The sequence below is a fragment of the Polyodon spathula genome, chromosome 23 (assembly GCF_017654505.1).
Source record: "Polyodon spathula isolate WHYD16114869_AA chromosome 23, ASM1765450v1, whole genome shotgun sequence".
In the NCBI taxonomy this organism is placed as follows: domain Eukaryota; kingdom Metazoa; phylum Chordata; class Actinopteri; order Acipenseriformes; family Polyodontidae; genus Polyodon; species Polyodon spathula.
In genome coordinates, this window is record NC_054556.1 from 3,781,288 (window position 1) to 3,798,211 (window position 16,924).

Below are 16,924 nucleotides of genomic sequence, written 5' to 3' on the forward strand. Positions count from 1 at the left end.
AAGTGTTTTTCTAGCTATTTGAAACACACTTAAATGTAATAACAAAAAGCCATTTGTTTTGTTTATGCTGTACTTTATCTCAATCCCATATCCACACTATTTACTGACAGAATTATATTTTCCAAATTCCAAAATGAATTAGACCAAAGTATCTGACTTCCGCCTATAGTGAATATCACAATTATATGACAATGTATGAAACATATTGCAAAAACAACCCAAATTGTTTTGCATAATGTATTCGTAATGCAGTAGTTGCTAGGATAACTCTAAATAACAAACACATTATTGCTATGTGAGTTACACAGTCAACAAGTAGGTTCTAGAATTCTGGAACAGGCTTCTAGAATGTACCAAATTATTTTTTCAAGTCAGTTGTGAACTTGTGGTGAAAGGCTTTGGAAATGGAGGGTCTCTGTAAAGAGCTTTCCTGCCCTGTGTGTTTGGAGCTGTTCACCCCGCCAGTGCTGGAACTACCCTGCTCCCACAACTATTGCAGGCAGTGCATTCATGAGACTCTTATCTCCCAAAACTGCACTCATGTCAATGGGAAATTCTGCTGCCCCATGTGCAGGAAGGTAAGAGATACAGGTTTGATATTACTGTATACATTTCTGAGAAAAAAGGCGAAGTAGACCGTAAATGCAAACTTATCAATAAATAATGCAAGGCAAAGATTATGTCAGTAGTTTTAATGTGTTTATCTACTATTGTGTTTATCTACTACAACTACTGCATTCTAGCCACAACACATTGGACAGTTATTAAGAGTAAACCCTTAATTAATCACAGAGAACCATTAGTTTGACATGTTAATGTACCGCATCTAAAAAATAACAATTCATTTTAACAGCCATGTAGTTAAAACATTAAGTTTGTCTATTTACTTATTGTTATGTGTGCCTGTAGTTCCTATAGATTGCATAGAAGTATAAAAGCTCTACAGCTTAAAAGCCTCAGGACATTTTTTGTGTTTATTTTAGGTTATCTGTTTGCGGGGAAGAGGAATAACTGGATTAAAAAGAAATATCTTTATTGAAAATGTACTAGAGAAAGTTAAAGAAGAGATGGCAAAGATCCATGAGAGAGAACACAGTGTGAATTCCCAAACATGCAGGATACATGAGGAAGTGTTGAACCTGGTATGTATTTGACTTTTATAACCATGTCTTTGATGATTCCATCAACAAAGTAAGAATCATGTTCAGAATGTGATGCTGATGCAAATAATTTTTATTATTATTATTATTTTTATTAATTCTTATAAAGGTTGAAATTAGAAAATACATATTTGTGGTCAGTGGTTGTTTTAGTAAAAATCAAAGATACTATTGTACCAAAAACACATTATTGTAATGTTATGAATAGCTTTATTGTAATTTGCACTTACCAACTGGTCCATAAAATAATAAAATAATGTGTGTTATAACACACATACTGTATAATGGTGGGTTACAACATTGTAATAACTCAGCCAGTTGGATGTCAGTATTATTAGTATGAAGGTTAACAAGCAAACATAACACTGTATTACTTTATTCCACTTATTGGTATTGCATTCTATAGATACATATGTGTCATCTGTGGAGGGCATTCCCTCTATATCCCCATCTGGATTATTATCCCCTTTCATTCGAAGATGCTCATCTGAGAACATTTTAAAATGTATTTTCTGCATTCATGCTATGTGTGTGTTCTGTAGACATTAAGACATTCAAGATAAACCTCCTGATTTGTGTCTTGTTTCACAGATGTGTCTGGATGATGATATTCCGATATGCAGTATCTGCAAATTGTTTGGGGACCACAACACACATGAAGTGGCCAGACTGTCTGAAGTTTATCAGGGAAGGAAAAACAGTTTTATAGAAGAGATCACAAAAATAGTTTTGAAATCTGAAACTGCAACAAGAGTCTGCCAGGTACACAGATATGATGCCCTTTTAGAGGGTGCTGATGTAGTGCAATACTATTAGGTTTAGCTTATAATCCTGATAGAGATGTGTAGGTAGTGACACCCACACAAATGAACTACCAACAGATTCATCTTTTATTGTTTGGAATTGGTTTTGTTCCTAGTGAGCTGTTATTAAGCTTTTCCTTGTCGACATACAACCACTGATCTCTGCAGTAAATCTCTGATCTCATGAATAGTCTCCAATAGAGAAGGCAGGTCTCCAAAGTTTAAATCAAAACTGATTTTAAAACTAATCTTTCTGTAAAATTCTCACACAGACTCTCTTTTACAGGGACTGGAAAAGTTGCAGGATGAGCTTCTTTCAACTGCTGAAGAAACAAAAGCAGTGATCAGTGCAGTCGGGGAGAGCTTGTTGATGGAATTAAGATTCAAAGTATCATCATTAAAGATGAAAGTGGATAAGGAAAGCGCTGAGAAATGCAATGAACTGCAATCCGCTCTGGAAGAATTACAGGGATCCCGACAAATCTACATGAAAATGAAATCCCTTCTGGAGGAACACATCAATCCCATACAGTTTCTCAAAGAGGACAAGCAGCTGAAGATTGAAGTGGCAAAGCTGTTAAAAGATGGCCGTCCACTGCCTGCACCCCAGAGGGATAACATTTCAGTAGGGAAGTATATTGAAGAGCTAATTAAGGGCATAGATATTAAACAGGTGGCCATATCAAAAGCAGACGATCTTCTTATGAAAGTTGGTGATGAGTATGCAGCATGGAGTTCAGGCTGTTCGAATGCAGATACATCATCTTACGATGGCTTGGATCAGATAATACGCAAAATTATGTCAAGTTTAACACTGAAGTCCAGTGATGCTCACAATAGTTTGAGCTGGGAATGTCCGTCACCTTACTCGACCGGCAGTTCATCTGAAGATAGTTACTCCCCAGAAGATGTTAAAGTTATTACAATAGAAAAAAAACTATTTTTAAATCCTGTGGGATCTTGAGGTCACTTCAATTGTACAATGTTTTACTTTACTAAGCTTACTAGTAAAACAGTCAATAAACTTCATTTTGATCTTACTGCTCTTTAGAGCCTTATACTTGTCAGATAATCTGTTTTCAAAGGGTTAAAGTTAAATACTAGCATTTAAAAAAAACAAAAAAAAGTTCCAGTGGATTGTCATTGTGAGTTATTTAAAGACTGTAGTATGCATGAAATAATGTTTGCTATTCATGGTCTTAATTGACGTTAAATAAACAGAAGTCTGACAGCTTCATGTATATCAAACATGGTATTTGATCAACTGAAAATGTATTTTAAATAAGTCAAGAATACAAACATTTAGCTAAATGTTTTTATTTTAATGGTGTTTTTAAAAGTTAGAGGGATTGTTTGGTTGCTCCCCAGGGAAACCAGGTTTTAATTGGCAGTGGTTGTTTTGGGAATGTGCAGGTTAGTGGTTAACTATAAACAGCATACACAAAACTAATTTAGTATAGTGTCAGCTGTAAATAAACAGTTTGAAGTTCCCGTGTGAAACAGCACCATCTAGTGTATACATAAGGAACTTACACAGAAGCCTGATTCACAATACTTTTCTGTTCAATTATGCACATATTATTTTGAAGTACACTGTTAAATTACAAATAGTTCCATTGCAAAATGAGTATTCCATTTTTTAAAATGAAAATATAGTTTGCTATTCATCCAAACAATAGAAAAGTGGTTTGGAATAGAGATTTAAAAGAAAACCAAAAATGTCATATCATGTCATGACAAACGCACTATAACTAAACAGTTCCTCAGCACTGCTCATTGGGATCAGTCTACAACTATATAAAGAAGTGTTTACAATCGTAGTCACCAGATGTGTGATCTGATCAGGTCATTTTTAATCAGCCATATACAGGATGAACTCATTAAATAAAGAAAGGGACATTTAGCTCATTTTGAATATCAGGATGAAAGTGGTTCAAAAACACTTTTCTTGACCTGTCTATGAATCTGACTTAAATAAAAAAAAAAAATTTATCCGAGGAATTATAGTATACTTATATATATGTGAAAAGAACTAAGATATATACTGAATATATATATATATATATATATATATCATATATATATAATGTGAGTGGTAAAACTGGCACTGTGTGTCATCGTGTCCAGTGCCATTCCCTGCTAATAGGAATTAACTGTGACCAGCCCTCTTCCATTTAATCTACTGTTGCTACCAGCCCAGTTACATTTCTCCTGGGTTCACACATATTTCTTGTCATATTCAGTGTTTCTGATCTCCTTGAGAAAGCGTCTGTTTCCATCAGTCATTGTGTAAGCAGTATTTTATAAAGCTACCCATATTAACTTTTCTTTTGTTCTTACATTGTAACCTGGTTCCAGAGTACAAATCCTACCACAATCCAACTACTGCATTGGAAAGCAGCTACAAATCAGCTTGTTTATTTCATTACAGGGCTAATGGCTAAAGCACCCACATGTGTATAGTTGCTGCGCCAATATTGAGTCATCCTATCACTAATTTATTACCTTTTTTAAAATATATATGCTTGTTCTGTTCTAGGAGGCAGTGTAATGGCTGCTGTGTGTGTCTTTAATACTTAGAGTAAGCCCACATACAAATCAAAACAGTGCTGTAACCTTATAAAAAATATTATATTGATGATTATACAGTAATACTGTACGCCCATAAACATAAGTTCGCATTCTGCTTGCATAAATATTATACCTTTGATCAGAACATGATTACAAAATGAGTTTTTGTGGGTTATCAGCATAGTCTTATTTTAAAACAGTTTAAAAATATTTCGCTGGAGAACAGCAGAGCATTTGGATTTTGTAGGCGTGTGTGTGTATGTGCCTGCGCTGGACTGAATGCTTGCAACACTCCAAGCACATGTACAGTTGTGAGACTGAGGATACTGCACAGCCAACTAGAAGGAGAATAATGAGAAATGAGCAGCTTCATCCGGGCACTTCCATCTCCGGGTTACTGTACTGTACAGTACAGAGAGAGAGCAGAAGCAGGTAAGTGAGGGGGCACCCAGGAGGGGAGACTGAAAAAATGTAGAAAAATATATATATATTTACTCGCCAAATATGTAATGCCACACAGGCAGAGGATGCAGTTTTAGTTTTGAGGTGGATTGAAAATACGCAGCCGCAGACGAGGCTGCGCGGTATGATAAACACGGGGTTTTCCTTTGGTCATTTTACAGTTTAATAAAAAAAAGGGAATAATCGACAGTAAATCGCAGCCATGTCTTTGAAAACCGCCATTTTTTTCAGAACGGGGGAGAGGGGTGTGCAAGGAGAAAGTAAAGAAGGAAAGTTTGTAGGAGAAGTTAGTGTTCGTGAGTGGCTTGTGCACAGAATAATGTGTGCAGTTTGGAGAGAATTGGGTAATTGTGTTTAACAGAAACGCAGGGGGAGGGAAGATGGATCAACGCGTGAGGTTTGCAGTGAGCTGCTGTTACCGTACCCAGTCCCACTGGATTGAAAATAAATTCAGGACGGTAGGACAATTTTCTGTCAATATTCTTCATTATTCATGTACTTAAAGTAAAGACTGTACTGAACAGTTAGAAAAAAATAAAAAATTAAAAAAAAATTCCTTGGCGTACACATTTCACAATTATCTGGACCACATACAGTACTCAGTTCAGAGAAATAGTGTTTTTGTTATATACACAGTGAATTGATTCAATTTAATGTCTGCTATTTAGGTCAGATAAGTATTATTTTCGATGATGGCGACCTTTTATTTATGGAAGGATATTAAAGTATGCGGTCATAGCGCCAGCTTCGCTGCATGCCATCAATTAATGTGATTGGCGGAGGATACCATAAAGTAAAAGAGTAACTAGTTGGCGTTTCAAATGGGCGTTTTTAGCTCTTATATATGTGATTTATTTACTTTTAGCTATAAACAGTTAATTTTATTTCCACAAAAAACAACGTTCTTGGGGGGGGGGGGGGGGGACTAGTTATATTGATGATTGAATATGGTTTCGTTTCCGTTTACTAGGTTTTATACAGGTGTTTTGTTAGTTGTATACCTTATTAAACAACGTTTAATTGTGGCCCCGTGTATATCACGGACTATCGCACGATTTTATTTTTTTCACTCAAGTCACATTTACTGCACTCTACCGTTCCTCTCAACCTAATAAAAAAGGCTGGATATCCCGACCCTTCTCCTCACGCATTGGTTGCGGGAGGTCAGTCTGTACTCAGGATTGGTGTAACGTATTGTCAATCTGGCCAGGCGCCGTCACTTCCACTGTCAAACTAGGCTGAGTCGGAGACCTTGGCCTTGCGGGAAAGGGATTTAGAGGGGGAGGGGAAGGAGGTGTGCCTCATCCTTAATTCTTAAGGGGTGCAGCGGTACCTCTGGTACATGAAAGATTACCCCCAATAGAGTCCACTGCTGTTAGGACTCAGATATAGCTTAACGTATTCGTGCATTGAAAGTGATAGTAATAACGTCAGTTGCACTGTATTTAGATGTTTGCATGCCAAATGTGTTGAGTGATGATATAGCTAATGGCTTTTGAAATACAGAACTTGCATCATTAATATGAAGTAGATCTAATGCAGCCAATAAAACCTAACACAGCCAGTATAACCCAGATACCATATGTTAACAGTAAATGAACTATGTAAATCAAATGTTTCACACAATCGATTTATTAAACATTGGGAGAAAAGTTGTTCATTATTATTAACAGGTTCTAAGTTACAGGGTTGGACGTGGTCAATATGGAGCCCTCATAAATGTACTTCAGTAAACTGGAATGGCTTAAAGGTACATAACTGCTTAAAATAATTTATATATATATATATAATTCAATGTTATAAACCTTACCACACAATGTAGTGCTAATGCTAACTGAAGTGAAATACCCAAACCCCATTATGTTACCAAGCAAAGCAAAATGTAATGCAATTGTGAAACTGCTGGTGTAAAACTAGTGCTTTGTTCCCATTTTGCATTAGGGTGGTTAATACATTGTTTTGGGATAAATTATTACATTGTGGGTTAATATTACAATATGCATTCATTATGTTTGCATTGACTTGCATATGGCTTGTAACCTAGGATTAAAAGAAATTTACTGCCCCTGGCTCTCCATGGAAGCATAACTAGGCTGTGACAGATTGTTGCTATAGGATAAAACACATACTGTAAGAGGCCAAATCAGGCATCACCATTTAGAAAGCTTACATCATTCTAAAACATTAAAACAAACCTACTGAAGTCTGACGAAGAAACTATCGATGCCAGAGGTGAGCTCTTGGCTCAAGGATTCCCTTTCCAGAATAGAACCGTAAGGAAGGGAAGCACTGCACAGATTTGTAATTGGCTATGAGAAAATGGCGAGATGTTACACTGGCAACTTCCAGCCAACTGCAACCCTTCAGACTTGCAGCGTCGGATTACGCAGTCGGCCTGTTGACATGCAAGCGCACTGCTCTAGTTCATTTCTTTTGGCTTGCTATTCATGTACTTAAAACGCCTCCTAATTTTCCCTGGCCTGCATTCTGCAGTCTTTACATGGATTCCAGATCAGTAGAGGTGCCTAAAACCGCATGTAATGGAAGTCTCTTTTGTATTGGGCTGCCAAGGAATTGGGACACTGCTATAAAACTGAATCTGAGCCAGTAGCGGAGGCTGTGCTACATTTGGTGACTTAAAGGACTTCATGGTTAGCAGTTTTTTGTCTGGTAATGCCACGTTTAAAAAATACAAATAAATAAATTTTATATATATATACGATCGATCAGATATATACGATCAATCTTTGCTTTATTTTATAAACTTAGTACATTAGTGATGTATTTTTTTAGCTGAGAAGTCGAGTGTTATTTGATACCTCTCAAGTTATTCATTTGGTGACTTGTAGCATTATTGTAGCGAATAAATTGTCAGACCTATATTACATTTGTTTTGCTATGTAATGCTTTTTAACATATGCATGTGATGTTTAAAAGAGACAAGAATGACATGTTACAGCAATTACAAAGCCGTATTAGCTTTAGTGTACAGGGAAAACAGACTGACCTGCAAAATAAATGAAGAAATCACACACACACACACACACACACACACACACACACACACACACACACATATATATATATAACTGTAGTGTCCTGAGTTGATTTGCGGCTTTATTAAAACATACGTGTGTAATGTTATATATTTTTAAGGCCTAATCTTTGATAATATATACATTTCAATGGATTTGTCAGCTTTTAAGTGAAAACACATAGGTTTCGTTGTTAGCAGGGACAGGTTTATGACAATGTGATTACATGGCTCATCCTCTGACGTAATCAGAGTCAATGAATCGGGAATGCATCAGCAGGTCTTATTAACAGGCTGAGCTGTATGTCGCCATCCCAGGGCTTCCCGTGTTTACTTGGTAAGTACTTGTATACGGGTGATCAGAAGCAAGCTGAAATCTCCCAAAAAAGAAAAAAAAATGCTGCTGTTTTTGCCTTTGAATGGTTTTACTTTGCCATGGGCCTTTGCGAGATCCTTTATTGAGCTAATCTAGTGAAGGCCTTGTGCCAATATATCATAACGGCTACTGATTTATGTCCCTGTGCCAGTATATTCTGTGTTTATCTGTTAGGGGGTAGTTTGGACCAACTGCTAACACCCATCTGTGCACTGGGATACTTAAAAATCACAACAAAAAAAATGCTTTTGATTAGATTCTAACGATGGGCACTGTGGGTTCACGAACGCATAGCTGGGACTTACGCCAAGCCCTGGCAGAATCTCAAATCATTGTTCATATGTTGGTGTAAAAGAATATGGCAGGTTACGGCGCTTGTGGTGTTTTCTTTTTGCTTTTTTAAAACGTAAACATTATGCTACTGAAGGTTTGTGATTACGATGTATGAAGGAACGTCATCTTTGCTTTTGAATATTAATGCAGCTGAGTACGAGGCTAGTATTCAGGGCATTAGCATGCATCAGAAGTACAGCTTGTCTTTTCATTGAGGCTTTGTTCAAAGACTTATTTATTGTCTCAGAAACTAAAGCGAGCTGTCTACGAGACGCATTTGAGAGGTGCTGTATCGGTTATATATGGACCAAATGCTTTTAAAGGTTTTTACTGTTTATTTTTGTTTATGATTGACTGGTCTTTCGCGAAATGCTCATGGCTTCTTTTTGTTTTTCTGCAGAGGGGATGGTGCCAAGAAGTGGATTCTGAATTCTTGCACGTCTGTGTGGCAAGTATTTCACCTTCAAGGGTACAAAAATTAAATAAAATTTAAAAAGCTATAAATAAAATACAAAATGTATGTGTGTGTGTGTGTGTGTGTGTGTATATATATATATATATATATATATATATATATATATATATATATATATATATATATATATATATATATAATTTAATAGTGTGTTAATTCTATATTTGTATCTGATCAAGATGACTTATTGCACTGAGCTTTTTGTTAACCGGAATGCAAAAGAACAGTAAAAAGTGGGTCACAATCATTTGACGAATTACTACCCAGTTTCTTTTTTCTTTACTTCCTCAAAAAGATAGAAATTAGGAAACAATTCCACTACATATTAGTATTTGTTCAAATTCTGTACTGCAAATATCGTAAGGGGTTACGGCTACTTGAGCATTTGCCAATTGAATGGCGTTGGGAGAAAATTGCTTTGTAGAAATGCACGTTTTAATTCTGATTTCCATTGTTCCTAGGTTCTTCACTCTCTTTTCACTGGCAAATGAAGACAGTTACTTATGGGAAGTAGGGCATCTAAAGTGAATGGCATTCATGCTTAATAGAAAAGTCAGTTAACAGTCAAAGCCGGCACACAATAAAAACATGGCTGCTTTCTGCAGTGAGGCACCCAGCGCCGCGCTATAGCACCGCACATTTATTTTTGTGTGAACAAAAAAAAAGCACGCCGGACCACAAGAAAAAGTTTCGGCCAAGATCTACTGTGTATTGAAAGGCAAATTTATCTTGGTTCCCATCCTACCAACTCCCTCCAAAATAGAAGTCTAGCCATTTAGTGCTGAGAATGCTTAATTGCTTCTTTTTTTTTACTCTCAAAACACATTATGTATTCCTAGGCCGTGCAGTTTCCTGTTCTTAAAAGCAGTTACTGAATGCGAAGATGCATCTCAGTTAGGCGATGATGTGGTTAACATGCATTCTGCACCTCGTTCAAAATTACAGTTCACAAAGTTGTATTTTTTTTTTATCAACTCCTGTCTAGCCAGAGTTACAGATGTAATTCCAGACAACACCTAGACACAGAAGCAGAGAGAAGCCGACACCATTTACTTTTCTATAGCTGTATAAAGATTTTAAGCTAGTACTTTGAAGCACTTGGCTACCGTATTTGTTTTTAAGTTATTTTTGGAGTTGACAGTGAAGTACAGTGTTCATGTCTTACTTTTCATGAAACAGGTACGAAGAATTTGCTTGCACTGTGGGATGAGGTAGTAGGTTGTATAGTTTTAGGGTCACACCCACACTGGGAGATAACTATACAATCTACTGTCTTTCCTAAAGTGGCAGAAAATGTGACGTCGTCTGAATCATCGGTACCCCTCTTAAATTAGTCTCTACATTATTCTTTTTATTAGCATTCTGAAGAGATTTTAAATAAAGATTAAAACTTATACAGCTGGACAAGGGACATTTTTTATACTTATTATTTTATACTATGTTACCGTTTGGACACAAGTGAGGTACGAATGATGGATTTAGGTGCACTGTGTTTGTCTATAATAATGAGCTCAAACTGTAAACCTTTAATGCTATAGAATATCTTCTCTGCAAAGTGTAATCATCTGTTGTCAATCATGCTTTGTCAGAGTGAGGTAGTAAATTGTATAGTTGTAGGGTAGTGATTTTACCCTGTTTAGAAGATAACTATACAATCTATTGCCTTCCCTGAGGAGCAGAAATGCAGCACTGTCATCAATGTCATCATCGTTGGAACGGTTCATTAAGAAAACAAGATGTGCATATAACTAAAGTGTTCATTTTGTTCAAGGTTTGAAATACATGGGTGCTAACGGGACACCCTCATAAGTCCCCCCGTTTGTAGGTGCAGTATTATTGATTTGCTGGCACGGGGCTGGGGGGTCTTTAATTTGCAATATTACAATATATACTAAAGGTTTCATTAGTGTTTAAGTTAATTTATTAAAGATTTTTAAATATATGCTTGGCCAGCCGGGCCCCACCCCCAAAATACAGAAAGTATATTTCGAGCCCTGCTGTTGTTAATTTTATTTCATGAGTAGTGTACGTGCATATAAATTGTATCATACAATGAATTACCTGAACACTGAAGTTTTCTTTTTTTTCTGGATCGGTTAAAGCAGTCTGACAGTCTGCTTCTTTGGAGAAATTGAAGTGAAACAGGGGCTCCTGGGTAGAGGTAGCAGGTTGCATAGTTGTAGGGCAGGGATTTTGCCCCAGAGGAGGTAACTATACAAACTGCTGCCTTTCTTAGGGTTTCATGATTGCAACAGAATATCCAGGTATGTCCACAATATTTAAATTGATCGGAATTTATATATATGCACACACGTTATGGCTGGTTTCCTGTATTATTTCGGAACAAAGAATTGGCAGTTGCACAAGTTATTTTAACGAGCGTTGTAAGACAAGAAGAAAGGTTAACATGGAAAAAAGCGACATTCATGTTACAAGAGGGGTATGTTGAGAAGGTGTTAAAGGATTAGGAGAGTTGGAGAGGTCTGAAGGGTTTACCTGCATAAAGGTGTGCAGGTGGCCGCACATGGTTTTACAATTAACCTCTTTTGGGAATTCTGTTGTTATTAAATTGATTTGTTGTATTGCTTGCACCACAGTATATTGCATGCTGTTATGCAAGCTTCCTGACGAACCCATTCCTAACACCTCGAGACTGAGCCTTTTCCGTCTGTTGTTATGAATAGCCTTTCAGGATGTTCTGAACTAAAGGATGGGCATGTGTTTTTACCGTATGACTTGTTTAAACATTCTTATGTTGGGGGTGGTGCTTTCAAAAGTTGGTGTTTTTCACACATTGAAACAAAGGTGCAGTATGACAGGTATGTTTTGTTTGTTTTGAAGTTTCTTTGTATGATTTTTAAAAATAAAAAATCAGTTTAAACTGTACTGACTGGAAGGTTTTCTGTAGACAAATGTGTCAGCTGCCATTAATTGTAAATGAAGTTTGTTATGTATTAAAATGGGCCACTCTTAAAAATGTAACAGATTTTGGTTTTTAGTGTTCGGTAGGTATTGTAGGCATGTAGGATATACCCCCAAAAAACAAACACAATTAAGAAATGAAAACAAATAACAATTCATTCTCAAATGTTTTACTCATATTATCTGTGGTTGACGAGAAGCTGAGTACACTGGCTGCAGACAAATAAACAAACAAGGAATTGCTGTACATACCTACTGTAGTAAGTATGGTCTGCTATAGAGGAGTGTTAAAAATGCAGTGGGAAGTTGTCTGCCTAGTATAACAGTATACAGCTATATAGCTGATAGCAATATGGGGTATCCTAGGATAATGGCTTGCTGAAAATGTATTATAATACATCTACTTTTATACAAAGGAAGCCTCTTCCATTACAAAACAAGGAATCCATCTGCGGTGGTATTCAAACCTTTCTTAACACCTTTATAAAATCCTCTAAGCTCTTAACCTACATCTTTAACGGTTCATTTGGTTGACTGGTTTTTCAGAAAGTCTTATGCATTGAAGGAACAGGCTTTCAAGACATCTTTTCCATCGTTGGCTGCTACAGAGGCCACTATGCTTGCGTAGTCACAAGCCATGTGTAAATCCCCTGTGAACAAAAAAAAAAGAATGATTAACAAAAAAATGACAGGTGAGTGTAAAAGACCTAGAAGGTAATTATGCAAAAAATATAGTTGCTTTCTGATTTAGTACTTAAGAATTTATAAATGCTTTAAAGTGGCTATTGGAGTTTAAACTAATGGGGTTTTACTGCAAGTAGCAAAATTACTGCAGTGATTTTTTTTTAATGAATTTAATTGTATTGTCAGTGATTAAAAATGATAGATTTGTGTATAAAAAGCAGCATTTGCAGTCACATTTTTTTTTTTTTTTGCCAAAATACAAAGGATGGGTTTCAACATCAACTAAATGAAAAATCCAGAACAGTGTGGGAATACCTAGAAAACATGTGGGATCCTCCCAGCAAATGGTAACGACTTTCGAGAGACAGGTCTTTGTTTTGTGCCTTTTTCCAAGTTAACACCCTGAGGGATAGGTCATCGGATGCAGTAACAACACTGAACGAGTCCTTTAAAACAGCACACAACACAAAAAAAGTAAAAAGATTAACATCAAATAAACAGAATTATTGAAACGACTGCAATCGCTTAAAAGACAATGGTGGTCATATCACACATGGCAGTGCTTTGTTCCTTGTGATCCTAGAAGCTTGCAATCTACCCTCAATGGAATACAACTTCAGTTCTTTTCCTTGGGCAGTAAGAATCGTGCCACTTCCATATGCTTCAAGGTGGCTATCAGAATTCCATCCGTCAAATAGCAATTCAAATCTTCCAACCTGTCCAACTTGAAAACAGCAGAGCACAAGTGAAGTAACATTTACAACAAGACATTACAGTCAGTACTCGGATATCTGTTACCCAGATACTCGTCAGTCACGTTTTACCACCCTTGCATTAAGAAGAAAATCAATACCCATTATACAGATGGAACAAATGAATGCACTTGCCCGTCACACGCGGTTTCCGACCCCGTCACCAGTTCTCTGATACAAAGCCCGTCTCTTCAATGTTACAATGTGCTTGTTGAACCATCACAGCCTGTGGTGTTTTGTTTGTTTTTTTCTGACATGGCAAATCATCTGTATTATTGTGCATCAAGTCAATTAATAAACTTTTAGATACCGTGGTGAATTTTTTAAAAATCTGATCTTTAGTTGATTTTGTGCATTTTCATTTGCAAGTGAACTGAAATTATGGCCTTACCGAGCACTAGATTTATCAATTTTCAATACTGACTTTGGATACTGTTTTAATTTTAATTCTGTTTTTTTTTTTTTTTTTTTTTTTTTTAATCTTTTGCTAAATTGCATTGCCTTTCACGTTATATGCAGTTCTGTGCATGGGTAACATTTTGATTTCATTTTGATGTTAGGTTGTTAATGGGGAATTTTACAGAATGCTTGTAAAATATGTACTGGATTTAAAAGTATGTACTGTATTACAGTTCACGTGTCACGCATTTTCATAATCATATCATTCTGAATTAAATGCTATTGTTGAAAATATTGTACTGTACCAACAAAACCAACTACAGTACATCTACAGCAAGCCTACTTATTTTAAAACAGTCCTTTCAGCTATGTATTTTCTGACATTGTATCTTTTTTGTGTTCCCTGAAAAAACGGACAAGTGTTTGTCTTTTACTGCTGTGTTATTCCCCCAACTGGTATGCTAACAAATTTCAAGAATCAATGAAAGATCCTTCTGGAAGGAAAACAAAACTCACAGGAGAACCGTCTTCAACGGTTAAACATTCGAGACGGGACACTGTAAATATCCTGCCTTGACCCTGCTAAATCAGATCTTTCATGAACGATCTACCATCATCGTGATCCATCTCTTGGGATACGTCTATAGATATAAGCAAAAAAAAAAAAAATAAGAAAAATAAAACGGCATTTTTCTGATTTGATGTCAAAGATGGAGATATTTTTTGCGTTTGACAGACCGTCACTGTGAACGATCACCACCCTGGCGGCTTCCGAGGGGAAGAAGCAGATAAGGATGGATCATCTTCACAAGGACAGCTTAAACACTGTGTGAAATAGACCTAAAGAAAAAATGCAAACTCTTACAATAGCAAAGCAAAAATGAGCCAACAGCCGTTAATACCAGTGATATTCTTTACACAATTTCCCCCCCTAACTCTCTGTCATCTAATCACATTTTAAGATACCATTATTTTATTTTTTAAAAGCCCTCACACAAGTGTAGATCATGGTATAGAACAACATTTTGATTATTTCAGAATGCATGTTAGCATTGTCATAATAAGTTTGAATAATAAGTAAAAAGCTTAATGCTCTTATAATATATCCCCATCAATCACACTTAAACAATGCCACCTATATGTTAACTTTAATAAAAGGGAAAGCATCTTTGGATGCAAATCTAAACTTTGCCTTAAAGCAGCTATTACCCAATTCTTGTCTGGTGACGACAACAAAATATCTATTTTATAGGTATCGAAAGCTCTGACGTGGGAAACCTGAGACAGAGCTGGGATAGTCACTGTGTAAAGGGCACCAGCCTGGAACAAAAGAAATATGAACATCAATATTGTGGTGTGGAGTGTGCCATGCTCCTTTTAAAAGCATTGTTGAGAAAACAGCCTTCTTAGCTAGTTAAACAAAAAACGCAACCGTCCTTTGTCGTTCTAGTAAATTTGAGTGTGCTGGCTAAATAAAAGAAAAGCTTACAGTCAAGAAAGACTGTAATGTAAAATAATGTTAATTAATTGAATGCATTAGTACACAGTAGCCATGGAGGTTATAGAGTTCAATCACCTTATGTCTTGCTGATTTCACAGAGATGACTATGAGCCTGCAAGTTAAATGAATGGTATTTTATACTGGCGTTGGATGTAGGAGTAAATGAACATTAAAGCCAGAAAAACAATACATAAAATCCATGACTGGTGATAATGTGTGTTGCATATACAGAATACAGCGGGGAGCTATGTGAATACATTTTTAAAGACAGGAGGAGAATACCTCTTGAATGCTCCAAGCTCGAATGGTGCCGTCACTGGAAGCAGAGCAAACAACAGACTTTGAGTCAAACTGATAATTGCTGTCAGAGGTAAACCAAGCCAACTACACTCCCTATAAAAAAGTCTACCTATAAAATTAAACCTTAACGTTAACTTATACAGCAGTACTACAAAGAAAGTATAATAATAATAATAATAATAATAATAATAATAATAATAATAATAATAATAATTGTCAATGCCTTGTTATCCTAAACTTTGTCACAAAAGGATGTCCTCCTCTTAAGTTTATAGTTACTTAAGTTTAAATGAATAATGTCAGTGTATAATGTTATCCAAATGTGCACATACCACCTGGTTGTCAAAAATATGAATTACGGTAACTTTTTCAGAAAGGTTGAGACAAATCCTAATTGAAAAAGCTAGAACTGTCTTTGCAGAAATGGTACGTTGTTGATTGGTTGGAATGCTCCAGAGCGCCCTGCTTACTTCAATGCATTGCACATGCCAGTGTGACCTCTCAAGGTTTTACAGGTGTAGTCTGCAGATGCTCTTCCTGACGTCATGTGTTGCTCCAGCTTGTCCCGGCGAAAGTAATAATTTTTCCACGTCTGCATTTCTGGATTCAGTTTTGAGAGGTTGCAAAACGTCCAGCGCTGCAGGCAAATCGGTCTGTTGGTGTGAAATGCAGTTATTAAACCTCACCATGACTGTCACATTATGTTATAATAATAAAATAATAACGTTCACAACAATTAAAGGGCAATTAACTAACGATATGTAAATCATAAATTATATGTATCATATCAAATTAACAAAATAATAATGTTATTATCCACATGCTTTGCCATAATTACAGTCTGACACTTGAAACTTGGATACTCGTTTTCCTTTTCTTTCTTAACTATATAAAAAAATGATTGAGCACATTATGAGGTTGTCAAACAGTAAAGCATTGCTTCATACTGTATGCTTAGTGCGCCTCCGTGTGGCCAAAGCAGGTAACAACACATTAAATAAAACAAATGTACGTAAAACTCTGGTTCATAAAACTGGGCACTTGTAGAAATGTGTTTTTGTGTTTGTTTGTTTTGTTTTTAACGTGTTATTTTCGCAAATCCACTCACGTGGTTTTAACAATCGAACAGGCAAACACCACAACTTTTTTTTT

At 36.2% G+C, this 16,924-nt stretch overlaps 1 protein-coding gene and 1 long non-coding RNA gene across 2 annotated transcripts; both read left to right on the top strand.

Moving 5' to 3' along the window:
- The first annotated feature begins 404 nt into the window (after positions 1 to 404).
- Positions 405 to 2,927, top strand: LOC121298381 (tripartite motif-containing protein 54-like). Its single transcript, XM_041225490.1, has 4 exons — positions 405 to 578; positions 984 to 1,142; positions 1,752 to 1,922; positions 2,250 to 2,927. Exons 1-4 carry the CDS (start codon positions 405 to 407, stop codon positions 2,925 to 2,927), a joined length of 1,182 nt encoding a protein of 393 aa, XP_041081424.1.
- Positions 2,928 to 4,962: 2,035 nt separating this feature from the next.
- LOC121298216 lies at positions 4,963 to 13,172 on the top strand. Its single transcript, XR_005947266.1, has 4 exons — positions 4,963 to 5,454; positions 9,140 to 9,208; positions 9,676 to 12,828; positions 13,085 to 13,172. It is a non-coding gene; the product is annotated as an uncharacterized LOC121298216 (long non-coding RNA).
- Positions 13,173 to 16,924: the final 3,752 nt, after the last annotated feature.